The sequence below is a fragment of the Camelina sativa genome, chromosome 3, assembly GCF_000633955.1.
Source record: "Camelina sativa cultivar DH55 chromosome 3, Cs, whole genome shotgun sequence".
Classification (NCBI taxonomy): Eukaryota; Viridiplantae; Streptophyta; class Magnoliopsida; order Brassicales; family Brassicaceae; genus Camelina; species Camelina sativa.
This window is the reverse complement of record NC_025687.1, coordinates 9,165,787-9,191,836: the sequence shown is the minus strand read 5'-3', so window position 1 is coordinate 9,191,836 and position 26,050 is coordinate 9,165,787. Positions and strand designations below refer to the sequence as shown.

General features: G+C 34.8%; 6 protein-coding genes, 1 long non-coding RNA gene and 2 other non-coding genes across 11 annotated transcripts; 5 read left to right on the top strand and 4 right to left on the bottom strand.

Annotated features, from left to right (window-relative positions):
* On the top strand, positions 4,763–7,445 carry LOC104776139 (myosin heavy chain IB-like). 2 transcript variants are annotated; one of them, XM_010500154.2, is made up of 11 exons: positions 4,764–4,971; positions 5,126–5,248; positions 5,518–5,598; positions 5,696–5,784; positions 5,919–5,993; positions 6,126–6,202; positions 6,292–6,360; positions 6,475–6,531; positions 6,655–6,711; positions 6,830–7,051; positions 7,139–7,445. In XM_010500154.2, exons 2-11 carry the CDS (start codon positions 5,126–5,128, stop codon positions 7,231–7,233), a joined length of 945 nt encoding a protein of 314 aa, XP_010498456.1. In that variant the 5' UTR covers positions 4,764–4,971; the 3' UTR covers positions 7,234–7,445. The 2 variants fall into 2 exon arrangements, with proteins under 2 accessions (XP_010498457.1, XP_010498456.1); XM_010500155.2 differs by lacking the exons at positions 6,475–6,531; positions 6,655–6,711 and having other exon boundaries at positions 4,763–4,971.
* Positions 7,845–8,287, top strand: LOC104776138. Its single transcript, XR_766097.1, has 2 exons — positions 7,845–7,893; positions 7,981–8,287. It is a non-coding gene; the product is annotated as an uncharacterized LOC104776138 (long non-coding RNA).
* TRNAD-GUC lies at positions 8,635–8,706 on the bottom strand. The gene has a single exon. It is a non-coding gene; the product is annotated as a tRNA-Asp (tRNA).
* LOC104776137 (26S proteasome non-ATPase regulatory subunit 3 homolog A) lies at positions 8,802–11,934 on the top strand. Its single transcript, XM_010500153.1, has 9 exons — positions 8,802–8,907; positions 9,045–9,148; positions 9,229–9,419; positions 9,551–9,691; positions 9,780–9,916; positions 10,024–10,078; positions 10,167–10,277; positions 10,629–10,868; positions 11,185–11,934. Exons 2-9 carry the CDS (start codon positions 9,070–9,072, stop codon positions 11,695–11,697), a joined length of 1,467 nt encoding a protein of 488 aa, XP_010498455.1. The 5' UTR covers positions 8,802–8,907; positions 9,045–9,069; the 3' UTR covers positions 11,698–11,934.
* On the top strand, positions 13,279–16,612 carry LOC104776134 (expansin-A11-like). Of its 2 annotated transcripts, XM_010500148.2 has the most exons (4): positions 13,279–13,584; positions 13,689–14,010; positions 14,097–14,442; positions 16,406–16,612. In XM_010500148.2, the coding sequence occupies exons 1-3, from the start codon at positions 13,455–13,457 to the stop codon at positions 14,401–14,403; spliced, it is 759 nt and encodes a 252-aa protein (XP_010498450.1). In that variant the 5' UTR covers positions 13,279–13,454; the 3' UTR covers positions 14,404–14,442; positions 16,406–16,612. The 2 variants fall into 2 exon arrangements, with proteins under 2 accessions (XP_010498450.1, XP_010498449.1); XM_010500147.2 differs by lacking the exon at positions 16,406–16,612 and having other exon boundaries at positions 13,280–13,584; positions 14,097–14,649.
* Positions 15,337–16,944, bottom strand: LOC109130409 (UPF0496 protein At1g20180-like). Its single transcript, XM_019239846.1, has 2 exons — positions 16,930–16,944; positions 15,337–16,377 (listed from the first exon to the last, which is right to left on the bottom strand). The coding sequence occupies exons 1-2, from the start codon at positions 16,942–16,944 to the stop codon at positions 15,472–15,474; spliced, it is 921 nt and encodes a 306-aa protein (XP_019095391.1). The 3' UTR covers positions 15,337–15,471.
* On the bottom strand, positions 17,300–18,898 carry LOC104776135 (UPF0496 protein At1g20180-like). The gene is made up of 2 exons (XM_010500150.2): positions 18,756–18,898; positions 17,300–18,558 (listed from the first exon to the last, which is right to left on the bottom strand). The coding sequence occupies exons 1-2, from the start codon at positions 18,811–18,813 to the stop codon at positions 17,435–17,437; spliced, it is 1,182 nt and encodes a 393-aa protein (XP_010498452.1). The 5' UTR covers positions 18,814–18,898; the 3' UTR covers positions 17,300–17,434.
* Positions 18,983–20,439, bottom strand: LOC104776136 (UPF0496 protein At1g20180-like). The gene is made up of 2 exons (XM_019241589.1): positions 20,297–20,439; positions 18,983–20,106 (listed from the first exon to the last, which is right to left on the bottom strand). Exons 1-2 carry the CDS (start codon positions 20,352–20,354, stop codon positions 18,983–18,985), a joined length of 1,182 nt encoding a protein of 393 aa, XP_019097134.1. The 5' UTR covers positions 20,355–20,439.
* TRNAE-UUC lies at positions 23,848–23,919 on the top strand. The gene has a single exon. It is a non-coding gene; the product is annotated as a tRNA-Glu (tRNA).

Below are 26,050 nucleotides of genomic sequence, written 5' to 3'. Positions count from 1 at the left end.
ACGAGACACCTTCCTTTCATTCCTCACGCAATCATCTTATTAGTTGTAATTTCCAGAAGCATCAGTCTCATACATGTTCATATTACTTATACTTTTACAAAATTGCATAGTCTAGTAAGATTCTCCTAGAAGTCGTGTTTATGTGATACTAATTTACTTTTACAAAAATATATAGTGAAAAAGGTGGTTTGTAGTAGCGCAATGTGCAGTAAGTAAAAGGGAAGAGACAGAATTTCAATATTTTCATTTGCTCTATCTTTTTACTGATTGACTAAGGAGGAGTAATGTGTATGTGGAACAATTTAGATGAAAAAATAATTTTAGTATTTAAAAAATATACGAAAAGTGGTTTCTAGTGTGGCACAAAAATCCAACATTCCTACTATTGTTTGGTCTTTAGCTTAGGTAACCCGAGACTTAGTAGCTAGGTGAGATGTAGTTAGTGATCAGTCCGATTTGCTATCTCTTTTACATAATGATCAGGTATATACTATGTATAATTTCTTTAGCCTACCCAAAAAAGTAAAAAGAAGAAGAGAGAACAAAAAAGTAAAAAGAAGAAGAGAGAGAAAAAAAAAAACAGATTTCTAGTGACACTATATATACAAAATACGATCGGTGTCGTCATTAGACCTTCTTTATCGGCAGTATCATATAGGGGTTCTTAGTCTTTTGACTCAAAAAAATAAATAAGAACAAAAGAAAAAATTCAAAGGCGCCTCTAATATAGTATACCTGATTATGGTTTAAGAGACGATACGTGTCGGGTTGCTGTTGTTCGTAAAAATAATACAAAGGAAAAAAAAATGAGAAGCTCGATTTTTTTTGTTTTCCTCTCTCTCTCTCGATCGAAAAGGAGAAACGCCGTGTGATATATAGTCGATGGATTTGGAATATGGAGGTTTGGAATCGAAGGATTTGGAGATGAGTAGCTAGGCGATTGCACAAGGCGGAGGCCATTCGCGATAGACAGAATCGAATCCGCGATTTGGAGATGGATCCGAAACGAAGTTGGGGTCGATTAAATAGGAAGAGATTGAATCAATTGGTATCCGAAGGTAAGTTTCTCAGTACAATAGAAGGAAATCACATATTGTTTTATGATTAGGGTGCTTTTAATTTGGGCAAAAATTGGGTAATTTGATGTTAGACATAAAATTAGGGTTCTTGGTGTGATTTTGTGTTCCGGTATGATCCCTTTTTACTCTTGTTAGAGGCGAATCCTTAACTGTTTGACCGATATTGTTAGAGGCGAATAATAGTTGAGTTTTGTGTATACATACATATATAAACACTTCAGACTTTTGATTTCTCTGTGTTTTGTTTTGAGAAAGTCATCAGCTATTACTTTGTTAATCTCTTATTTGTATTTGGAAACAGGTTAAATGATTGTTGAGATGCTTGGATGGGGATTCAAAGAAGGGAAAACACTTTTTGGTTTTGGTTATGATTTCCGGCAAAGCAACAAGTTTTAAAAAAGCATATCTCTTTTGAGTTTGATTGAGGCTTTGATGAAACTGGGAGTGATCGATGTATTGACTTTTTTTGTGTGTGTTGCAATGGATTTAGACTGCAGGAAACGTTGGACCAATTTGCTAAAAAGTTGGAACCAGTTTACAAAGCTTCAGGAGATATCTTATATATTGTTTGAATGGAGCATGCATCAATTGGTAATGATCAATTAACAATAGTCCTAGTTGGTCATATATATTGTTTGAATGATCTCTTATAGTGATTGGTTGATATAACTTCTCCCTTGTTTCGTCTACTGTTTCAGCTTATTGAGTGTCTATCCTGTTTTATAGCTGTGTAGAGAGAAACAGAGCAATGATGTGTATGGATGGATGCTACATTTTCGGAGAAGGAGGAAGGTAACAATTTATCCTCTTCTTTCTTCATTTATGTGGTGTTAGTGTAGGTATCAATCGAGTCAGTCATTCATGTTAAAGCTTTTGCTTGTTGGTTGTGATAATTACGTTTGGTTATTGATTGTTTTATGATTTGTGTTAGTTGGTTGTGAAGATATTAAATGTTTGGTTGGTGTTGTGTAGGTAAACACTTAATTTCAAAATTTAAACCAACTATTTGTGAAAGTAAATTACATCTAAACCTTTATAAATTGAAAGACTTATAATACAACAAAACACAAAACCTTCTCCTTAAACATAACTCACATAACTCCTTCATCCTTTAACACACACCAAACAAATTTTCGATATGGATTCAGAAGACTACATGGATCCATATCGTCCCTCCTCTAGCTATTTAAATCTGTTACAAAGCCAGCTTGATACCCAAAACATCGAATACACTCCTTCACCTAGTCCATCTGAAGCTCCATCTGAACTTCCATCCTCTCAAGAAAACCGCAAGACAAGGCATGCATGTTACCTTCTGATGATATCATGCTTGTCTCGGCTTGGCTCAACACGAGCAAGGATCCGGTTGCATCAAATGAGCAAAGACAAGGTGTCTTTTGGGGAAGGATTGTAAAGTACTTTGCATCCTGTCCCAATGCTGTAGGACGACCAAAGAGGGAAGCGAGTCATTGCAAGCAGAGGTGGGGGAGGATAAACGAATTGGTGTGCAAATTCGTTGGCTGTTACGATGCTGCATATCAGTATTAAAATTAACCCTTCTCTCTATTTATGAATTGCACTTCTATTGTCATATGTATTAATGTTTTTATTATGTTTTGTATGTTTGAAAATTAAATAAATGCAATATTTTCTATTTGTAATATGATACTAATTATATTCTATTTACAATTTTTTATTTATTTAAAAAAACAATATTTTCAAAAACAAGAGACCCAAAATTAGAACCTACCATTGGATGATTAAATTTTTCCTAAGAGCTCAAGGGTTCTTATATTCAAAACCATTCACAATTAATTCATTAAATACTCAAACAATGTTTAACAACCCCAAATTAAGATACTACCAATAATCTTGCCCTTAGGTTCATATAGGTTTAAGGCGAATAAAAAAAAATGTTCTTTATTATTAAAAAGGGTTAACAATGATATATATACTATTTCTTTATTTATATATTTGTTATAGGCTGTAGATGATATGTATTTTTAATTGTTTATATATATATATATATATATATTATTTTGTGACTATGATAAAATCATCTATATATATTGTTTGATTGTTTGATACATTGAGTATAGTTTACATTAAATTCTATATAAATATAAATTATAGGTGTGGTTGTTTATATATGGCAGAAATTAGTTATTTTTTGTTCTTTGAAATGTTGTATACATATTAGCAAAAAATAAGCAAAACATTTGTAATATATGAACAAAACATAAGTAAAATATTTTACTTTATTAATACAAAGAAAAGATTAAAAAATGTGAAATAAGAATTAATAACAAACAAAATATCATGGATTTTTAAAATAGAAAGCCTAAACATATTTTCAAACTAAATACATAACCTAACTAAAAAGATATGTGATCTTACAATTTTTATTATTTTGTGATCTTGGACAAATGCCATTTTCATTACACATGAGGCCCATCACTGTATACGATATTGTTGGTGTCAAAAAGCTTCTGAAAAATATCCAACAACGTTTTTCTCCGTCTTCCAACAACGTTCTAGTTTAGGCACATCACTTGATCAAGCTCTACTTGAGGCACGTCACTTCGTTGTTGGAAGCTTCTTCGTCTTCGACTTATTAGAAACGCGAGTCGACCTTGTCGAGAAAAAGCAAACCAGGTTCCCTTGTTTACTACGCACCGACCACTCCAAATATCGCCATGAGAAGACACTCCACTTATGGCCCTCTTGTTAACAAGATTATCAATTCAATCATCTCATGTCATATAACTCGTCATATAATATAACTAATTTGTGTTATTTTAAATATTTAATATGTTTAAATATTCATAATTTTATTAAGTTAAGATATATCAGTTATAAATTATAAACTTCTAAAAAATTACTACATTTAAAATTTACTACATTTAAAATTTTAAAATTTACTACATTTAAAATTAAAAATAAAAAGAGATGATAGGAAAATCAAAATTTTAAATCTGGAATAAATCTTCTCAATATCTATCTTAATTGTAGAACATTATACATTTGGATATAAAGATAGTAGAGAGAGTTAACTAAACTTGATTGAATATGAATATAATCATTTAATGGCATTCAATGATAAATGTTTCCAAAAACATATTTTTGAGCAAAAACTGCTGCAATTATACTAGTATAGATAGATACACCTTCAAAATAATAGTTTAAACGTCACTTACTCTAATGGTAAATCCTCAAATTTATTTTTAAAACTTTTCTTTTTACATTATAGTACACAATATTACTAATAATTAGTTATAATGATAAAGATTTTTCATATATAAAAATTTAAAAGATACAATTAAAAAATTATATCAAACAGTATTAATAAATACAAAAACTTATATGATAATATAAAATAATATATAACTTTTTTAAACATAAAATAAAATTACATGTAAAAATATAAAATTACTCAATATAATTATTTCCATCATACATATATGATTAATTAGTGTGTTTTGAAAAAAAATATGATTAATTAAAAGAACGATAAATAAATAAAAGAGGTTTCTATTTGTAAAAAGATGGAGAAACGATATCCCGGTTATTGGTGGTCTTCTTATCCTCGGTTCGATTTGAACCGGTTTAAAAGTTAAAAAAAAAAAGCCAAATTAAAACCGGAAATCAATTAGGGCAGTTCACTGGTGCATGGGTGTGTGGAAGAGAGGTTGTGCGGCTGTTATATATTAGAGAGGCGCCTGCAAACAACCGTCTCTTTAGGGCGTACCCCAAACAAACAAACACTAAAACCGAAACGAAACAGTATATTAAAATCTCTCGTTCAATTCCTTGGGCAAACACCAAACAGTTATCCCTTATCCAATATCTTCTAGGGGTTCTTCGGAAGATCTAACCAGAACAGTCGAACAAGGTAAGCATTGAAGCAATCTACTGGGTAGATTCGAAGTTTTTTTTAAAAAACCTCTGTTTCTAATCGTGTGGATTGAACCAGAAACCCTAGTTTTCCATCGCTAGTTTTTGTATTCTGATTTTGTATTGCTTTCGGTGGGGGTTTTTGTTTCCAGATGGATAGGTACAAGAGAGTGGAGAAGCCTAAGGCTGATACACCAATTGCTGAGAATGAGATTCGTATCACCAGTATGGGTAGGGCACGGAACTACATCACATATGCGATGACTCTTCTTCAGGTAATTGTGTTTCTTCGCTGAATCTGTTTTGGTTTTTAATATTTCTTTGACAGTAGAGTAATTTCCCATTGGATTTGGCATGATTATAAGTTTATATTCATAGTGTATAGAAGAGATTCTGGTATTATAATACATTCAATTGGAAGTTCAAAATCGTGATTTTACTGTCTTGGTAGTGGGTGCATGTTGGTGCTTTTGATCAATTTCATTATTTGCTTTCTGAAAGAGCAAGTTATTGATTATGGGAGTTGTTTTGTTATTCATAACAGGAGAAAAAATCGAATGAAGTTATCTTCAAGGCTATGGGAAGAGCTATCAACAAGAGTGTGACCATTGTTGAGCTTATTAAGGTATTTTTTCTTTTGGGGGTTTTAGTCTGATAATTGCTTGCAGAGAGGGGAGTTCCATTGTTTTCTGAGACTTTTGTTGTGGTTGTTGTTGATTCAGAGAAGGATTCCTGGTCTTCATCAGATTACATCTATTGGATCCACGGACATAAAAGATACCTATGAACCTACAGAGGAAGGCCTTCTTCCGTAAGTGGTCAACTAGACTTTAGAATCAATTTTATTGTTTTCATTGTGCGCGTACTCACTTCTCCATGCTGTATTCTTAGTTTTGTTACCTCGACCTGTTCTGTCTTAAACCTTAACTTTTTTTGCCCCTCAAGAATTGAGACCACAAGGCATGTGTCGATGATTAGCATAACACTTTCGACTGAAGAGTTGAACACATCCTCAGTTGGGTGAGTTTCTAGATCCATTCTCTTATTTGGTGATATTTTGTTCTTTGTGTCTCAAAGCTCAAAGCAGTTGTCTGTCTCGAGAGGTACATTGTCTCCAATGCTAATACTATATCTTATTAAATGATGGTACAGGTACCAGTGTCCCATTCCTGTTGAGATGGTGAAGCCATTAGCTGAGGTTGAGGTTGAGGTTGACTATGAAGGGCGAGGTAATTATAGTCTTTTACTCGTAATGTAATTTTCCAAGCTCCTATCTTTGCTGTCCTTTTTAAGTTACTAATTTAGCTCTCTCTTGTAGAGGGATCTCCTAGAGGCAGAGGAGGAAGAAGAGGTAGAGGAGGAAGAGGAAGGGGAAGAGGCGGCAGAGGTAGGATTAGTTTTGCAATTTTTCTTGTTATATCTTAGTTTCACTGTAGCTTTTGCATGGCTTTGTGGATAAGAGTTTGCGTGGATTGTGCTAACTCCTTTTTGGACTTGCCAGGTAATGGATATGTGAATGCTGAGTATGATGATGGAGGAAGGGGAAGAGGTGGCAGAGGTAGCATATCTTCAGCAATTTTTCCTTACCAAATCCTATTTTCACTCTCTCTTTTTTGCATGTGATTTGTAGAAAAGGGTTTGACTGTATTGTGCTATTTCTGAATTTTTCCGAATTTACCAGGAAGCGGATATGCAAACAATGAGTATGATGATGGAGGAAGGGGACGAGGCGGCAGAGGTAGGATTGCCTTTAAAAATTTTCTTTCCAAATCTTAGTTTCACCTTAGCATTTTTGCTTGTGATTTGTGGACAAGGATTTGATTGGATTGAGCTATTTCTTCTTTCGTAATTGCCAGGAAACGGGTATGTGAACAATGAGTATGACGATGGTGGTAGGGAGCAGGACCGGTCATATGGCAGAGGACGGGGGCGTGGGAGAGGAGGACGTGGTGGTCGTGGAAGAGGAGGTTACAATGGTCCCCCAGCTCACTATGAAGCTCAACAAGATGGTCCTCCAGCAGAATATGGATACAATTATGGTGCTCCAGCAGAGTACCCTCCTCCACCTCAGGGCCGTGGTATGTTTATACACTATTGTTTTCTCAATACACAATGTTGACTGACTTATGCCATTAGTTCTTAAGGTTTAAAACTTGTTGGAACAGGACGTGGCCGTGGAAGGGGAGGAGGCCGTGGAAGAGGAGGAGGCCGTGGTGGATTCAACAGATCAAATGGAGCACCAATTCAGGCTGCTGCTTGAGTGACCAGGGTCATTGAATGGACTTGGGTCGTTTCTACATTCTCATGTTTTTTTGTCTCTTTTTCGTCAAAACAACTTATTGCCGTAGAATAATCTCTCGTTCATGTTGCCTTTTTAGGTTATATATATGTTCATTTATTTTTGGACGCCGTCTTGGATGATTCCAGTTTTTGTTCCTTCTAATTTCTATCAGCTTTCCAGTTTTGTCTCTGTTTCGAGTGTTGGATAAGTTTATGGTATTTGTTTCATACGCAATAGACATGGATAGAACTCGCAAATTACACACATTCGGACAAGAAGTGATCTATATCTTCAACCTTCTGTCATTGCATTTTCCATTTGGTATAGGTATATTATTGGTATTATTATTTTAACAACAGAAAAAGATTACAAATTTACAAGTAACATCATAAGCATTATAAAAAAAATGTAATTCCAACGTATATTGAAACCAAAAAGAAAAAATTAAGCCACAGCTTGCGCCGGTTGTATTTTGGGCCTACTCAAAGAATAACCTAATAAGTCAGGTCCAAAGATATATATTATCTAAAAATGTTATCGCCGTTGCCGGGGATCGAACCCGGGTCACCCGCGTGACAGGCGGGAATACTTACCACNATGGTGCTCCAGCAGAGTACCCTCCTCCACCTCAGGGCCGTGGTATGTTTATACACTATTGTTTTCTCAATACACAATGTTGACTGACTTATGCCATTAGTTCTTAAGGTTTAAAACTTGTTGGAACAGGACGTGGCCGTGGAAGGGGAGGAGGCCGTGGAAGAGGAGGAGGCCGTGGTGGATTCAACAGATCAAATGGAGCACCAATTCAGGCTGCTGCTTGAGTGACCAGGGTCATTGAATGGACTTGGGTCGTTTCTACATTCTCATGTTTTTTTGTCTCTTTTTCGTCAAAACAACTTATTGCCGTAGAATAATCTCTCGTTCATGTTGCCTTTTTAGGTTATATATATGTTCATTTATTTTTGGACGCCGTCTTGGATGATTCCAGTTTTTGTTCCTTCTAATTTCTATCAGCTTTCCAGTTTTGTCTCTGTTTCGAGTGTTGGATAAGTTTATGGTATTTGTTTCATACGCAATAGACATGGATAGAACTCGCAAATTACACACATTCGGACAAGAAGTGATCTATATCTTCAACCTTCTGTCATTGCATTTTCCATTTGGTATAGGTATATTATTGGTATTATTATTTTAACAACAGAAAAAGATTACAAATTTACAAGTAACATCATAAGCATTATAAAAAAAATGTAATTCCAACGTATATTGAAACCAAAAAGAAAAAATTAAGCCACAGCTTGCGCCGGTTGTATTTTGGGCCTACTCAAAGAATAACCTAATAAGTCAGGTCCAAAGATATATATTATCTAAAAATGTTATCGCCGTTGCCGGGGATCGAACCCGGGTCACCCGCGTGACAGGCGGGAATACTTACCACTATACTACAACGACCTTTGGTGGTTAATTTAGTACTAAATTTTCTATATATAAATATATAGAAAAGCTGTCTTGAACAAAAAGAAAAATAATACTTTGGAAAGAAAAGAGTCTCAAGTCTCAAGCAAAGCAGCATCAATCAGCTCGTCCTCCTCAAATATTATCCGTCGTCATTTATAGCCTGTGTCTCCCGGCGAATTACGTTTTGTCAATTCAGTAAGCTCTCTCTCTCTCCCTCCCTCTCTTTGTCTTCCTCAGTCAACTAATTACTAGAATCCTCCCGTGAAATATCATCCGGCTTAGTTGCACACACTTCTCCAAAAACCCTAACCTTCTTCTGTCTTTGTGTGAAGAGAGTAGCGAAAGATTTGGGGCAAGATGACTCAGGACGTGGAGATGAAAGATAACCATACCCCTTCTCAATCTATCGTCTCTTCTTCTACCTCCACGATTCAGAGTAAAATCTCGATCTATAGACAACTTCAATCCGTGATTAGATTTCCAAATAGCTAAGTTTCACACTTCTTTTTTCCCCAGATTTGAAGGAGATTGCAGCATTGATCGATACTGGGTCGTATACCAAGGAGGTCCGTCGTATTGCTCGTGCTGTGCGTCTCACTATTGGGCTTAGGCGTAAACTCACCGGCTCTGTGCTCTCTTCTTTCCTGGATTTTGCTTTGGTTCCAGGATCCGAAGCTCACTCTCGCCTTTCTTCCTTTGTTCCTAAGGTATTTTTTTGGGTTTTGGTTCTTCACTTTTGATTGTTCCTATTAGCGTCTGGCTTTGGGGAGTTTAGATTCAAGTTCTCTGAATTAGAACTGGCTTAGAGACTTAAATTTTCGAACTTTTAATGGTTTAGGGTGATGAACATGACATGGAAGTTGATACAGCTTCATCGGCTACACAAGTTTCTCCTTCTAAGCACCTACCTCTAGAGCTCGAGATTTACTGCTACTTCATTGTTCTTCTTTTTCTGATTGATCAGAAAAAGTACAACGAGGTAACTGCTGCGACCTCTTTGTGTTTTTTCATAAGTTACCTTTTCTGTTGAGGTTTTAGTTTCATGATTTCTTTTAATCATCTCTTAGGCCAAAGCTTGTTCTTCAGCTAGCATTGCTCGTCTCAAGAACGTCAACCGACGGACCATTGATGTGATTGCGTCAAGACTCTACTTTTACTATTCCTTGAGTTATGAGCAAACCGGTGATCTTGCTGAAATTCGCGGGTTAGTAGCTGAAAGACTGATTGTTTAAGTTTTGTACTTGGTCTTACACATCATATTAATCAGTAGCTCAAAAGTCAATAATCTGGTTGATTTTTTTGTGCCTGCAGTACTCTTCTTGCGTTGCATCATTCTGCAACGCTTCGCCACGACGAGTTGGGCCAGGTATGTCTTTGTTTAGCTCATGCAGTCTGCATTCATTGCCTTGAAACTGTTACTTGCTTCTTTATCCAAGGTATCGTGTTGAATGCAGGAAACACTTCTGAACCTGTTGCTACGTAATTATCTACATTACAACCTCTATGACCAGGCGGAGAAGCTTAGGTCAAAGGCACCTCGTTTTGAGGCACATTCAAACCAACAGGTAGCTCTTGCCTTCATACTCTTAGTTTTCTCGGTTCTCTAGATTTCTATATATGTATGAGATCTCCAATGCTACTTCTGCAATCTGTCCAGAGAATTATTTTTTCCATTTGCATTCATATCTCAATCTAGGAGGCTTTGTGTTTTCTTTTCACTAATCAATTGCAAACTTGTAGTGTCCGTTATACTGTCCTCTTTATACTTCTGACATCACCTCTTGCCATTACCGCCAATCTATCTTGTGTTTTTCTCTGCTACATATGAATTTTGTTCTGTGTTTTAATCCTTCCATTGTTATAGCTTCAAAAGAATAAACAGCAAGAGGACTTCTCTCAAACAATATACTTTGCAGTTTTGTAGGTACTTGTTCTACCTCGGGAAGATCCGTACCATTCAGCTCGAGTATACTGATGCGAAAGAGAGCCTTCTTCAGGCTGCCAGGAAAGCCCCTATAGCAGCTTTGGGCTTCAGAGTTCAATGTAATAAATGGGCAATTCTGGTTCGTCTGCTGCTGGGTGAGATACCAGAACGGTCAATCTTCACTCAAAAGGGAATGGAGAAGGCCCTCAGGCCTTACTTTGAGCTTACCAATGTGAGTCCGCCTTCATAATCTTGCTGCTGTGACCTGTTTAAATTATTGTATGAGCAGATAACCTAACTGGTATTAGCATGAGCTACTTTACCTCTATCTTCAAACCCATTCCTAATTTCAGTGACCTATACACTCTTATGTTACTTGTTGGTCTCTTGCGACACAGTTTTTTTTGCTGCTGTTGTTTTCTGCTACTTCGAACTAGAAAGAGCATACATTTCTGGCTGCTTACTGTTGCTTTTCAGAGATACATGATGCAACAAGATACTGACTCTGATCTGAGGCTTACTATTAAAACTCTGTTTTGGTTTTGCAGGCGGTTAGGATTGGTGACTTGGAGCTCTTTAGGACAGTCCAGGAGAAGTTCTTGGACACATTTGCTCAAGACAGAACGCACAATCTCATTGTGAGACTCCGCCACAATGTCATCAGGACTGGACTACGTAACATAAGCATTTCATACTCGCGAATCTCTTTACCCGATGTTGCCAAAAAGCTGAGGCTCAACTCGGAAAACCCTGTGGCTGATGCGGAAAGCATCGTGGCAAAGGCCATTCGTGATGGAGCAATTGATGCGATCATCGATCACAAAAACGGATGCATGATCTCTAAAGAAACTGGGGACATCTACTCGACGAATGAGCCACAAACTGCATTCAACTCAAGAATTGCTTTCTGCCTCAACATGCATAATGAAGCAGTCAGAGCATTGAGGTTTCCCCCTAATACTCACAAAGAGAAAGAAAGCGATGAAAAGAGGAGAGAAAGGAAGCAACAAGAAGAAGAGCTTGCTAAGCATATGGCAGAGGAAGATGATGATGATTTTTAGACGAAGGTAAATCTCTTTCTGATAGAGTTTAATCTCAACCTGTCTTTGGATTTATTTTCTGATTCACAAGTTTACTTTGTGTCCTGCTCATCGTTCTAAGTGTTTTATTGAGGATTATTATCCTTCGGAACCTTTATATTACTTTGGTTTAATTTTAGGAAAAGAGATTTATATTGTTGGTTTCAGAAGATTGGAATCTTTACAACTTCGTTTAATGGTGTTTGGGAGATTTTCGCATTTTAAGAATTGAACACTTTCAGCTAGCTGTATTAGGTGAGTCATTATTAGAACATGGGCCATGTGGAAATATTATCATCTCCAGGCGATGCATACCATATAAATCTCCGTTCGTATTTTACCATTAAATGATAGATAAACACACTCATAAAATATCTAGAGAATTAAAACAAGACATGTGTATACCCATTAAGTAATTGAAACATTAGTCTACTTCTGCCAAACTAAGTATCATTTTCTTTTCTACCAAAAAAAAAAGTATCATTTTCTTGAATAAAACATTAGTCTAAAACAATCTCATGTTGTTGACAAAAAAAAAAAAAACAATCTCATGTTATGCTTTTAATTATAGCCTTATAGGTATTTGTTGTTCGGTTCATTAACTTCTTAATAATGACAAAAAATAAAAAATAAAAAAGTAGAAAAATAATGCCCGGGCTCTTTGATTGCTACAACTGCCAACTATTTAATCCATACCATCAATGTAATTGTCTTACTATAATCATTTTAACTTGTAATGGCATAAGATAATTTTTACTCCACTACTAAATCTAAACAAGCTCCTCAGTCCTCATGCCCTTAATATTGTACTTATCACTGGGACAAACGACGACGTGACGGTGATCTTCCTCAACTTAGATTGGAAATCAAGCTTTCGGGGACTATTAACTCGATAAATAATACTAATTAAAAGGATTTGGCGTGTTGCTAATAATGTAGGAGAAAGAGAGCATGTGAGTTTGTGACCGATGAACCTGCACAGACCAACCTGCACATGATCGTATCACAAACAAAAAAAACTCTCCTTTGTCTTTCTTTCTTCTTATTTATTCATTTTAATTTAAAATTTTAATATCCACCGCGTTGCATAGTATACAACAAACCAGTTTATTCACTTAGTTTTTATGTTATTTAAAAAGATATTAATCTGAAATAATGGAAATATAATTATGATACAATTGTGACCATGCTAATTTACAAATTGTAATCTTACAAATTAACTTTTAAGATTGCATCGAACAAAAAAACAAAACTTATGGATTACAAACGTTTGGCCATGAGTAAATCAAGATAATATTTGGTTTAAAGTCTCTTTTTCTAAACTCCACAATAAAACAAAGGAAAAAGAAAAAAAGTATGCTATATATGTGTTAAAAGCAATATTAGTGTAACCGAGATAATTTGTTTGTACGAACATTTTGTGGAATATAAAAAAACCATCAGTAGCATATTACAAAGAAACAGAGTTTGCAGATCTACTGTCTTTTGTTGGACTTATATTGTTACTTATAAATATACACATGTAGGAGATTTGCCTTTAAGAAACAAAGAAAGAAATAAAAGATACACACAGGCTAGATAAAAGATAAGACCACATGTTAGGTTTTGTTGCTACTACATAGTTTTAACACTCACTTCCCACCTTTATTTAAACAACTCTCTCTCCTTCACTCGATCATCATCATCATCATTTATCATAATCTCTCTCTCCTTCACTCGAACGAAACAAAATTACAATCATGTCAAAGTCTCTAGCTGGCTTGGCGGTTTTGGCCGCTCTTTTTATTTCGGTTGATGCGTTTAAGCCTTCTGGTTTAACCAATGGTCACGCCACATTCTATGGTGGAAGTGACGCTTCTGGAACAATGGGTAAACTCAACAGTTCCTTTAATTTTCATACGGTTATGACTCTTATGGATGGATTTGGACCGCTTGGTTTAACTGATTAGTTATATTCTTGATTCTTTAATCAGGTGGAGCTTGTGGTTACGGAGATCTTTACTCGGCGGGGTACGGGACAATGACGGCGGCGTTAAGCACGGCTTTGTTTAACGACGGAGCTTCTTGCGGAGAATGTTATAGGATAACGTGCGATTACGCTGCGGACTCACGGTGGTGCAAGAAAGGAGCGTCCGTAGTCATCACAGCCACGAACTTTTGCCCACCAAACTTTGCTCTGCCCAACAACAACGGTGGATGGTGCAATCCGCCGCTCAAACATTTCGACATGGCTCAACCCGCTTGGGAAAAGATCGGTATTTACAGAGGTGGAATCGTTCCCGTCGTTTTCCAAAGGTTAAGATTTTTCAAAAAGAATCAGATTATGTTTCCATTTTTGCAATTGTTCTAATCTCTAAACTAAACTCTGTTTTTAAAAACAGAGTAAGCTGTTACAAAAAAGGAGGAGTGAGATTCAGAATAAACGGAAGAGACTACTTCGAGCTAGTGAACATTCAAAACGTAGGAGGAGGAGGTTCGATTAGATCTGTCTCCATTAAAGGATCAAAGACTGGTTGGTTAGCCATGTCTCGTAATTGGGGAGCTAATTGGCAATCAAACGCTTACCTCGATGGTCAATCTCTCTCTTTCTCCATTACTACTACCGATGGTGCTACAAGAGTCTTCCTCAATTTTGTTCCTTCTTCTTGGTCCTTTGGACAGATTTATTCTTCCAACGTTCAGTTTTAAGTTTCTTTTGTCTGAAAAAAAAAAAGTTATTGGGCAGTGGTCGCGCTCTGAGTCTGTTTCTTTTCTCCCTGAGCGACCCGCCCCCTCTTTGTTTTTTTTTTTACTTCTTCTTTGTTTGATGGGTCTGTTAATGCAGAAGACCCAATTTGATTTGAGGAAATATGATTATATAAAAGATATATTGTATTTGAATGTTTCAAACTCGAAAAGATTCCGTAGCAAAAGGGAAAGAGTGTTTTTTTTTAATCAAGTACAATCCTTACAAGACATGTGTGCCTTCACCTTTATAAGAGTTTGAAAAGCTAAAAAAATGTATGTTGCTTTGGAAAATCTTAGTTAAATCTTGTCTTGTTTTATTTGTTCTTAACTTTAACAAAATGATGTTATTTTTTGGAATATGATCTTTAAAATGTATTGAGCTTATGTCAATATTTTGACATACAAGTAACGGATTTAAAGAAATTTTTAGAGATGCAAAAATGATAATTCGTACGTATACCCCAAGTTATTTAGAAGTTCATATAACAATTAAATTTTATTCATATGGCTATTTTACAAATTACAATCACGTAATCCATGTAAGTTTTGCCAAATCAACTAAGCTACACAAAACCATTGAACCAATATTACAGTACCGTCCTAGATTTTGTAAAGTTAATGGATGATGGTTACCTTTGAAATTTCGTAACCGATTAGTGATCACTTTCCTTGTGAGCAATTTATTTATTGGCTCAACTATTAACGATGTTAACATACATTTTCAACATTATTAGGACCAAAAATTCAAAAACATTAGAATTCAAACCAAAAGTATATAACTCGATGATAATTCAAAGACTTAGAAGATTGAATCAAGATCAAAGAACATATTAAACAAAAAAAAAAAGAATACGCCTCAATTTCATTTGAATCATTAAAAAAAACTTTGAGAGATATTCTTATAACATTTTTTTAATATATTTCAATAATAGGTAATCCATAAACCCTACAAAAGTAATACGTAATTCATAAACCCTACAAAAGTATATATATTATTTTGATGAACCAAAAGAATCAAAGAATCAAGAACTAGTTTCCCGTGATTTGCGCTAACACTAGCCTTCTTGATCTGTTAATAGTGATGAAACAGAGGTAGAGATGTTCTTCAAGCTCTTGCAATTGATCTGAGAATCTTTCTTCATGTGCACTAAACTCCCTCAATGCTTCCTTTAGCACTTCAATCTTCCTACTCTTTGCGCACATCGCAGCCACGGTTTTCCTATGCTCTATCTCATCGCATAATCTCCCGGCAAGTCTACTCAATGTATCCAAATCGTTTATCAATATGAACATTCCTTTAGCTGCTATGTCGATTTGTGTCCCGAGCCTCTCTAGCGTTGTATCTCTCTTGCTCTTATGCATGCTTCTCTTTGCTTTTTTCTTCCTCAAAAGAACCAAAGAACATAAACCGAGCAACGCAGGAGCTGCTAAAGCACCCAGAATGCTGTGAAGAGCTATTATTAGTAATGTAATGACAATAGCGCTATGAGAAATCACTAGGCTATAACCTCCTAGCTTCTTGCAGAAACTCAAGAACCTGACTTTTCTTTTGATTCTTCTCCTTTTGGTTGTCAATTTTTCGAGCAAATCCGAGTTTGCATCGTGAACTATACCAAACCGAGCTTCGTTGATCATACAACACAAAGGGTTCTTGAGCGCTGCAAATCTAGAAAGCTCTTGAAATATTAAAGCGCAGAGCTGTTCATGGCTATATTCCGTGGTTTTAGCACCGTTACAAACCCTTTTCCCAATCGTGATAATTCTTTTGATTTTGTTGTGATTGATCTTGATTCGTTGGATGGATTGAAGGAGAGACTCACACACGTCGCACGCTTCGGAGCTAAAGGCGAAGAATTTAACTAGAAGATCATTGAAACTCGAGTCTTGCATCAGAGCATCGAGTGTATCTTGAGGAGGGTCGAGCAAANCTTTTGTCTGAAAAAAAAAAAGTTATTGGGCAGTGGTCGCGCTCTGAGTCTGTTTCTTTTCTCCCTGAGCGACCCGCCCCCTCTTTGTTTTTTTTTTTACTTCTTCTTTGTTTGATGGGTCTGTTAATGCAGAAGACCCAATTTGATTTGAGGAAATATGATTATATAAAAGATATATTGTATTTGAATGTTTCAAACTCGAAAAGATTCCGTAGCAAAAGGGAAAGAGTGTTTTTTTTTAATCAAGTACAATCCTTACAAGACATGTGTGCCTTCACCTTTATAAGAGTTTGAAAAGCTAAAAAAATGTATGTTGCTTTGGAAAATCTTAGTTAAATCTTGTCTTGTTTTATTTGTTCTTAACTTTAACAAAATGATGTTATTTTTTGGAATATGATCTTTAAAATGTATTGAGCTTATGTCAATATTTTGACATACAAGTAACGGATTTAAAGAAATTTTTAGAGATGCAAAAATGATAATTCGTACGTATACCCCAAGTTATTTAGAAGTTCATATAACAATTAAATTTTATTCATATGGCTATTTTACAAATTACAATCACGTAATCCATGTAAGTTTTGCCAAATCAACTAAGCTACACAAAACCATTGAACCAATATTACAGTACCGTCCTAGATTTTGTAAAGTTAATGGATGATGGTTACCTTTGAAATTTCGTAACCGATTAGTGATCACTTTCCTTGTGAGCAATTTATTTATTGGCTCAACTATTAACGATGTTAACATACATTTTCAACATTATTAGGACCAAAAATTCAAAAACATTAGAATTCAAACCAAAAGTATATAACTCGATGATAATTCAAAGACTTAGAAGATTGAATCAAGATCAAAGAACATATTAAACAAAAAAAAAAAGAATACGCCTCAATTTCATTTGAATCATTAAAAAAAACTTTGAGAGATATTCTTATAACATTTTTTTAATATATTTCAATAATAGGTAATCCATAAACCCTACAAAAGTAATACGTAATTCATAAACCCTACAAAAGTATATATATTATTTTGATGAACCAAAAGAATCAAAGAATCAAGAACTAGTTTCCCGTGATTTGCGCTAACACTAGCCTTCTTGATCTGTTAATAGTGATGAAACAGAGGTAGAGATGTTCTTCAAGCTCTTGCAATTGATCTGAGAATCTTTCTTCATGTGCATTAAACTCCCTCAATGCTTCCTTTAGCACTTCAATCTTCCTACTCTTTGCGCACATCGCAGCCACGGTTTTTCTATGCTCTATCTCATCGCATAATCTCCCGGCAAGTCTACTCAATGTATCCAAATCGTTTATCAATATGAACATTCCTTTAGCTGCTATATCGATTTGTGTCCCGAGCCTCTCTAACGTTGTATGTCTCTTGCTTTTATGCATGCTTCTTTTTGCTTCTTTCTTCCTCAAAAGAACCAAAGAACATAAACCGAGCAACGCAGGAGCTGCTAAAGCACCGAGTATGCTGTGGAGAGCTATTATTACTAATGTAATGACAATAGCGCTATGAGAAATCACTAGGCTATAACCTCCTAGCTTCTTGCAGAAACTCAAGAACCTGACTTTTCTTCTGATTCTTCTCCTTTTGGTTGTCAATTTTTCGAGCAAATCCGAGTTTGCATCGTGAACTATACCAAACCGAGCTTCGTTGATGATACAACACAAAGGGTTCTTGAGCGCTGCAAATCTAGAAAGCTCTTGAAATATTAAAGCGCAGAGCTGTTCATGGCTAAATTCCGTGGTTTTAGCACCATTACAAACCCTTTTCCCAATCGTGATAATTCTCTTGATTTTGTTGTGATTGATCTTGATTTGTTGGATGGAATGAAGGAGAGACTCACACACGTCGCAAGCTTCAGAGCTAAAGGCGAAGAATTTAACTAGAAGATCGTTGAAACTCGAGTCTTGCATCAGAGCATCGAGTGTATCTTGAGGAGGGTCGAGCAAATAATCGGTGAAGTGTGAATGGAAGCTAAGATCTGAAGATGAAGGGGAAGAAGACGAAGAAGAAGGCGAAGAAGAAGAAGAGAGTTTGCTACAGGATGTAACGCCTAATTGATCTTCTGCTTTTGTCCGAATCTCTAAGTAGGAGTTCGTTCTGAATGCTTCCTTGTACTCTTCATTAACACTTAGCTTCGACGTCAAGCTACGACAACATTCCTTCTCGGACTTTCCTGCTCCATTGACAAAACAAAAACAATTGACAGATATTTTCAGAATTGTTTCCTCCAAAAAATGGAAAAAAAAAAAAAAACCATCTCTGGTTACAGAATATCACAACATTATTTCTAAAAAAAACATTCAAGAATTAGTTAAGAGAAGAAGAGAAGCCAAATCATTCAAACTTCTAAAAAATTTCTTGAAAACTAACCTTTTCTTGTAGAGGAAGAATATAATCTAGAACCAAGAAAACTCTTCATTTTCATCATCTTCTGTTCGATGGGAACTCAAAGACGAGAGGCGATTTAGGTAAACAATTGACAAGCTTGTAGCTTCTTTATATACTTCCGTCTTATTTTGTATGTCGGCTAGTTATAAATTATATATTTGATTAAAATTAGAAATATATCCTGAAACGTATATATAGNGAATCAAGAACTAGTTTCCCGTGATTTGCGCTAACACTAGCCTTCTTGATCTGTTAATAGTGATGAAACAGAGGTAGAGATGTTCTTCAAGCTCTTGCAATTGATCTGAGAATCTTTCTTCATGTGCACTAAACTCCCTCAATGCTTCCTTTAGCACTTCAATCTTCCTACTCTTTGCGCACATCGCAGCCACGGTTTTCCTATGCTCTATCTCATCGCATAATCTCCCGGCAAGTCTACTCAATGTATCCAAATCGTTTATCAATATGAACATTCCTTTAGCTGCTATGTCGATTTGTGTCCCGAGCCTCTCTAGCGTTGTATCTCTCTTGCTCTTATGCATGCTTCTCTTTGCTTTTTTCTTCCTCAAAAGAACCAAAGAACATAAACCGAGCAACGCAGGAGCTGCTAAAGCACCCAGAATGCTGTGAAGAGCTATTATTAGTAATGTAATGACAATAGCGCTATGAGAAATCACTAGGCTATAACCTCCTAGCTTCTTGCAGAAACTCAAGAACCTGACTTTTCTTTTGATTCTTCTCCTTTTGGTTGTCAATTTTTCGAGCAAATCCGAGTTTGCATCGTGAACTATACCAAACCGAGCTTCGTTGATCATACAACACAAAGGGTTCTTGAGCGCTGCAAATCTAGAAAGCTCTTGAAATATTAAAGCGCAGAGCTGTTCATGGCTATATTCCGTGGTTTTAGCACCGTTACAAACCCTTTTCCCAATCGTGATAATTCTTTTGATTTTGTTGTGATTGATCTTGATTCGTTGGATGGATTGAAGGAGAGACTCACACACGTCGCACGCTTCGGAGCTAAAGGCGAAGAATTTAACTAGAAGATCATTGAAACTCGAGTCTTGCATCAGAGCATCGAGTGTATCTTGAGGAGGGTCGAGCAAATAATCGGTGAAGTGTGAATGGAAGCTAAGATCTGAAGATGAAGGGGAAGAAGACGAAGAAGAAGGCGAAGAAGAAGAAGAGAGTTTGCTACAGGATGTAACGCCTAATTGATCTTCTGCTTTTGTCCGAATCTCTAAGTAGGAGTTCGTTCTGAATGCTTCCTTGTACTCTTCATTAACACTTAGCTTCGACGTCAAGCTACGACAACATTCCTTCTCGGACTTTCCTGCTCCATTGACAAAACAAAAACAATTGACAGATATTTTCAGAATTGTTTCTTCCAAAAAATGAGAAAAAAAAATCATCACAGAAATTTTTTTTGACATTCTAAAAATCATTCAAGAACTAATAATACATGTAAGAGAAGAAGAGAAGCCAAATCATTCAAACTTCTAAAAAATTTCTTGAAAACTAACCTTTTCTTGTAGAGGAAGAATATAATCTAGAACCAAGAAAACTCTTCATTTTCATCATCTTCTGTTCGATGGGAACTCAAAGACGAGAGGCGATTTAGGTAAACAATTGACAAGCTTGTAGCTTCTTTATATACTTCCGTCTTATTTTGTATGTCGGCTAGTTATAAATTATATATTTGATTAAAATTAGAAATATATCCTGAAACGTATATATAGGAATGATTGGTTGGACAAAGATAGAGAGAGAGAGAGAAAGAAGAAACAAAGGAGAAGGAAGAGAAGATTGAGAAGCGACAGCTAGAGAGATGGTGGACGTTAGCACCGCTCAAAGAGATTTGTGAACGATGGCTTTTGGCGCAAGTTAGAGAATGGTACACGTGTTGTGTTCTTGGGGTCGAGATGACTTGTTAGTTTGGAGAAGAAGTTTCCTTTTACGGTTTTACCTTCGTTGTCTTTCTTTTTGAGTTTTTTTTTTCTTTTTCAATTGATTGATTAGTGAGAGATTCTATTAAAGAAATTTAATTAAATTTAAAATAAATAATTCGTTATGTTATGAGGAAATTAGTATGGATGGAGTTCCTCGTACGTTACCACAAAACGAGTTATTGCCACGTAAACCTNTGCCACGTAGAGCTCTCTCATTTCAGTATTATCTGTTTTTTTTTCTTCTGTTGGTAATATATCTTTTGTAGTATGATTGGGTCAAAGTATCCAAGAAAAAAACACAAGTCATCCCTCTTTCTTTAAACTGCATGTACTTGAAATATCTGACGTTTTGGTATGACAATGACGACTAATCATGCACTTCAGCACTTGTTTTCATTTAAATTTTTAGCTTTAATTTTACATGAGGATGCATGTGGAATGTTAATATGTTATGATACTTACTGACTAAGTACTTTGTTACTCTTGAACGTGTAATTTGTAAATGTGTATAAACGTTTGGTTGAATAATAAAAAAAAAAAATATTAATTAATGCTTTTCTTTTTCTTTTGTTTTTATAATTTGTAATGTTGTCTGTTAGGCATTGACCATTTCTGCAGCATAATTAAGTACATTATACATGTTATGATTACCAGTATGGAGTTTAATATTGTTACTTCTTAATAATCATATACTGACTATAGTAATATAGATACATATATGATGTTTTCAAGAACAGTATTTAGACATTTCACGGCATTGTACACTATAAAACAACACGTGGTTTGCGACGGAAACCTGCACGGACAAATGTCCTCGCAAATTTGCGACGAATTTGCGAGTCAAATAATCTGTAGCAAATTTGCGAGGAAGTAGCAACAGATTTGTGAGGTCATTATGGGTTTAGGGTTTAGGGTTTGAGCTTAGGGTTTGAATTTTAGGTTTAATTCTGAAGTGAAGTTCCTAGTAAACATCAAAAGACAAAAAAATATTTGAGATGAATCAACATGTGTGAAGAAAACATATAAGATATATATAAATCAAGATGTGATTTACTTTCATTATGAACATAGATATGACCAAGTGTTAAAGTGTTTTGATCAACAATTGCAATGTAGAGTCCATAGTCCACTAATCACCAACTATATGAACAATGAACTTTCCAAAACATAGGAAAAACATGAAATTAATAGAGATTGTATCATTAAGAAAATAAAGTTGATGCAAAAGAATATATACACTTGCGAGGGATATGCGGTGGATGTGCGAGAAGACCCGGAAAACCCTCGCAGATCCCTCGCAATTTGCAAGGGATGTGCGATACACTGAGCTTATTCCTCGCTAAAGCCTCACGGTTCCCTCGCAAATTGATCTTTTACATGCAAATTAAAGAAGAGCATTACTAAACAACATTGCATCCAAAGCATAGGAAAATCTGAACTTAGTAAACTAATTTATCTACTTTAATTTAGTAACCAACATTTGATCTTTTACATGCAAATATGAACCTACTTTAATTTTATCTACACATAGCAAACTATTTGTATATAATAATATTGGATTAGCAAACTAATAATATTGGATTAATAATTTTGAAAGCATAGGAAAACTTTCTTTAGCTTTTGATTGAGTACATTTTAATGAGGATGATCTTGGTATATAAAATGAATTTGATTATAAAGGTGCGAGGGATTTGCGACGGATTTCTTATTGGACCTTGCAAATCCATCGCTAATCCCTCGCAAAGCTGGTGTATTTAATTGGTCAGTTTGTCGGCTGATTAATCTTTTTTGCGAGGGATGTGCGATGGAGCCACGCTAATCCCTCGCAAAATTGGTGTATTTTGATTGGTAAGTTTGTCGGTTGTTGCATCTTTTTTGCGAGGGATGTGCGATGGGGCCACGCTAATCCCTCGCAAAGTTGGTGTATTTTGATTGGTCAGTTTGTCGGTTCCTAGTTATTCCGTCGCAATATCTGCAAGGGAGTTACGAGGGCACAAAATATTTATATATGCCATCGAGCTGTGGTTTGAGCGAAGCTCAAACTCATTCACCCAAACCCTAATTTCTCTTCTTCATCCTCTCAGCCCCTAATCTCTCTTTCTTCTTCGTCTTCTCTGACAAACCGGAGCCGCCCTTCTTCGTCTTCTCCGGTAAATCGTAGCTGTCTCCGTCGAACCTTAGCCGTCTCCATCCAACCTTCGTCTTCTCCGTCAAGGTATTAACTCTAATATCTCTTCGTCTTTGTTTCTATCTCGTCAAAACCGAATCTCTTCAATAAACCCTAATCTCTTCAATTAACCCTAATTTAATCTATTAACCCTGATTTCAATCTATTTAGCCTAATTTAATCTATTAACCCTAGTTTCATCTATGAACCCTAATTTCATATATTAACCGTAATTGCATCTATCAATCCTAATATAATCTATTAACCCTGATTGTTTCTAATTTCTCTTAGATCTGATTAAATTGATTTTGTTTTTTTTTATAGATGTTTAATGGCAACGATTACACAATGTTCCTGTCTGATCAGGTGTACCTGCTCCCACCGGTTCTAACCGTACACAAACTCCAACTGGTTCTAATTCTCGTCGTTCAATCTCGCATCCACTACCTCAGACACCGTCTTATCATACTCCTTCTCCTTCACCCTCTAATGGGAATCAAGAGGAGTCTCCACTCGCTCGTTCGTCTTCTACAGGAGCTTCTACACGTCTCAACAATCTTACTCTCGAAGAGTTACTCGATAGTCCAGGGCGTGAAGGTTTACCGAAGCTAGACCCGCATCAACCTCCAGGAACTTTCTAATAAGAAAGTTTCATGAACCTTGTGTAATCATAGAACAAATCGTGTGTTTTCTTACAGTGGTAGTATTTAATGTTATATTTCTACTAATTACCGTAACCTTAGTATACATATATTTGGTGTTTTAAGTATATCTAATTCCAGACGATATTCATAAATTATTCACTACACGTCTGCTTCACCGTACGTATTACATAAACTTTATCTCAGATAATTTCTACGTATTTACTAATATATGATTTTGATAAAAGTCGAACGAAGAAAGTGTAGGATTAAGGTTCATTTAATCAGTATATCACTAAATTCGCAACTATAACAAATCCGATGTCGTCCAGCGGTTAGGATATCTGGCTTTCACCCAGGAGACCCGGGTTCGATTCCCTGCATCGGAGTACAAAAGGTTATTATATTTATCTATGGCATATTTTTGGCATTTTATGAATAATAATTTTGTACTTGCCCTTGAAAGCATTAGTTAAGAACTTTCTGATTTACTTATACAGTAGAACATCTATAAATTAATACTCGGTAAATTAATAACCTCTATAAATTAATAAATTTCTCCGGTCCCAAGTTGGGACTAGTGTAATTTTAAACATTATTCGATAAAATAATAAATTAATAACTTTTTAAAAAATCTCATGTAAAAATATGGTCCCATCAATATCATAAATTAATAATCAAATAAAATAGTATATATATATATATATATATATATATCTAAGAATATTTAGTGAAATATGAATATATTGTTGTTTGTTTGTTCTTGAATTTGCATTCTTGTTCGAGAGCATCTCTAATCTTTCTGACTGCATCAAAAACTTTTGGTGTTGTCTTCTCAAATCGCATCCAAAAATTGTAGAGAGTTCTTGACGCGATAATTGCTTCCTTATGTGTAACTGCTTCTAAAGGTATCGTCATATATTTTTCAACTTTATCATCACCTTGAAAAACAGTAGCAACAATTTCTTCTAAACTCTGAATTTCTAATAAAAAATCATCTTCATAAATTAATATTTTATTAATTTATCAATAGATTAATAATTATTAATTTATCGATAAATTAAAACATCTATAAATTAATAAAATTTCATGGTCCCGACCTTATTAATTTATAGAGGTTCTGCTGTAGTCCCGATCAAGAATCCTCTAATGGACACTCCTTCACCCAATTATAAGCGTCACAAACGGTTATATCCTAAAATTGTTAATAGAAATATTCAATAGATGGTAACAATATGAGAAGTTAATTTATGTACATGGATTAATGTTTAAGGATTATATTATGGTATTTATTTGATTTTATTGTCATACAATCATGTTAGGTTTATAAGAATAATACATATCTACACAAAAATATAAGTATTACTTTGTTAAAGTTGCAATGATGATTCTTGAAAAATGCATGTCGATGGTTGTAACTATAACTTTTTTTTTGTTCTTCGAAAACATATTGAATTTGTTTGTTAATGTAAGTCAATGTTTTAAAAAATTTTGCAAGTAATTAATATTTTTGGAAAATTATGTTTTAAAGATAATATAGAAAATTTCTTAATTTTGAAAGTAGCAGTTTGATTAAGAATCATTACTTGCTCTTACTTATCATAGTATAAAATAAGGGAAAAAGATAGGTACCAACACGAAGTATAAGAGAAAACATAGTCATACATACCAATTATACTATTGTATATTCAACTACATGAACTATATGTATTACATGGCCACATGCATGAACTATATGACGTTATGTGGTCAACACCATAGACATACAATCCGGTACACCGATCGACTGACTCCGGCGAAGACCGCCGTTGACTAAAAAATTGTATTCAATTTTTTTTTTCAATTATATTAAATCATTAATAATTTTTCATGATTAAAAACATATTCAATTCAATATCTTAATATTTTAATATATCTCTAATGTATTCATTCTTATAATTAGTTAATTTTTATTTTTAAAGATAAACTAATAGTTAAATAAAAATCATTGATAATTATTTTTAAGATGTAATATAAAGGTATTTGCAAAAATATTCTTATTTTATACTCTTTTGCAAACATACCCTCTATATTGTTTAGCTAAAAATCAATTTTTTGTATGTTTATCTTTTATATATTAAGATATTATCAAAGATTTATATATATATATAGATATATTGAAAATAATTATTAATGATTTTTATTTAATCATTAATTTAGCTTTAAAAATAAAAATTAACTAATTAAAGAATGAATACATATTAGAGATATATAAAAATATTAGATATTGAATTGAATATATTTTTTAATCATGAAAAACAAAAATGTTTATATTTAATATTTCTTATTTTTGATTTTTAATAGAAAGAAAATTAATACATTTTTTTGGTAACACCGGAGTCAACATCAGTCTTCGCTGGAGTCAGTCGACCGGTGTACTAGAATGTATGTTTATGGTGTTGACCACATAACGTCATATAGTTCATGCATGTGGTCATGTAATACATATACTCCTTGTAGTTGAGGATACAATAATATACT

What these genes read in the sequence shown, in the direction of transcription:
- LOC104776139 (XM_010500154.2), top strand. Translation starts at nt 5,126, where the DNA reads ATGGATAGGTACAAGAGAGTGGAGAAGCCTAAGGCTGATACACCAATT. An exon ending in AAGGGGAAGAGGCGGCAGAG is followed by an intron (nt 6,361 to 6,474) that starts GTAGGATTAGTT and finishes TGGACTTGCCAG; the next exon opens with GTAATGGATATGTGAATGCT. An exon ending in TCCTCCACCTCAGGGCCGTG is followed by an intron (nt 7,052 to 7,138) that starts GTATGTTTATAC and finishes TTGTTGGAACAG; the next exon opens with GACGTGGCCGTGGAAGGGGA.
- LOC104776137 (XM_010500153.1), top strand. Translation starts at nt 9,070, where the DNA reads ATGACTCAGGACGTGGAGATGAAAGATAACCATACCCCTTCTCAATCT. An exon ending in TTTCTTCCTTTGTTCCTAAG is followed by an intron (nt 9,420 to 9,550) that starts GTATTTTTTTGG and finishes TTAATGGTTTAG; the next exon opens with GGTGATGAACATGACATGGA. An exon ending in GCCACGACGAGTTGGGCCAG is followed by an intron (nt 10,079 to 10,166) that starts GTATGTCTTTGT and finishes TGTTGAATGCAG; the next exon opens with GAAACACTTCTGAACCTGTT.
- LOC104776134 (XM_010500148.2), top strand. Translation starts at nt 13,455, where the DNA reads ATGTCAAAGTCTCTAGCTGGCTTGGCGGTTTTGGCCGCTCTTTTTATT. An exon ending in TGACGCTTCTGGAACAATGG is followed by an intron (nt 13,585 to 13,688) that starts GTAAACTCAACA and finishes TTCTTTAATCAG; the next exon opens with GTGGAGCTTGTGGTTACGGA. An exon ending in GTTCCCGTCGTTTTCCAAAG is followed by an intron (nt 14,011 to 14,096) that starts GTTAAGATTTTT and finishes TTTTAAAAACAG; the next exon opens with AGTAAGCTGTTACAAAAAAG.
- LOC104776135 (XM_010500150.2), bottom strand. Translation starts at nt 18,813, where the DNA reads ATGATGAAAATGAAGAGTTTTCTTGGTTCTAGATTATATTCTTCCTCT. An exon ending in TTCTTCCTCTACAAGAAAAG is followed by an intron (nt 18,559 to 18,755) that starts GTTAGTTTTCAA and finishes TCAATGGAGCAG; the next exon opens with GAAAGTCCGAGAAGGAATGT.
- LOC104776136 (XM_019241589.1), bottom strand. Translation starts at nt 20,354, where the DNA reads ATGATGAAAATGAAGAGTTTTCTTGGTTCTAGATTATATTCTTCCTCT. An exon ending in TTCTTCCTCTACAAGAAAAG is followed by an intron (nt 20,107 to 20,296) that starts GTTAGTTTTCAA and finishes TCAATGGAGCAG; the next exon opens with GAAAGTCCGAGAAGGAATGT.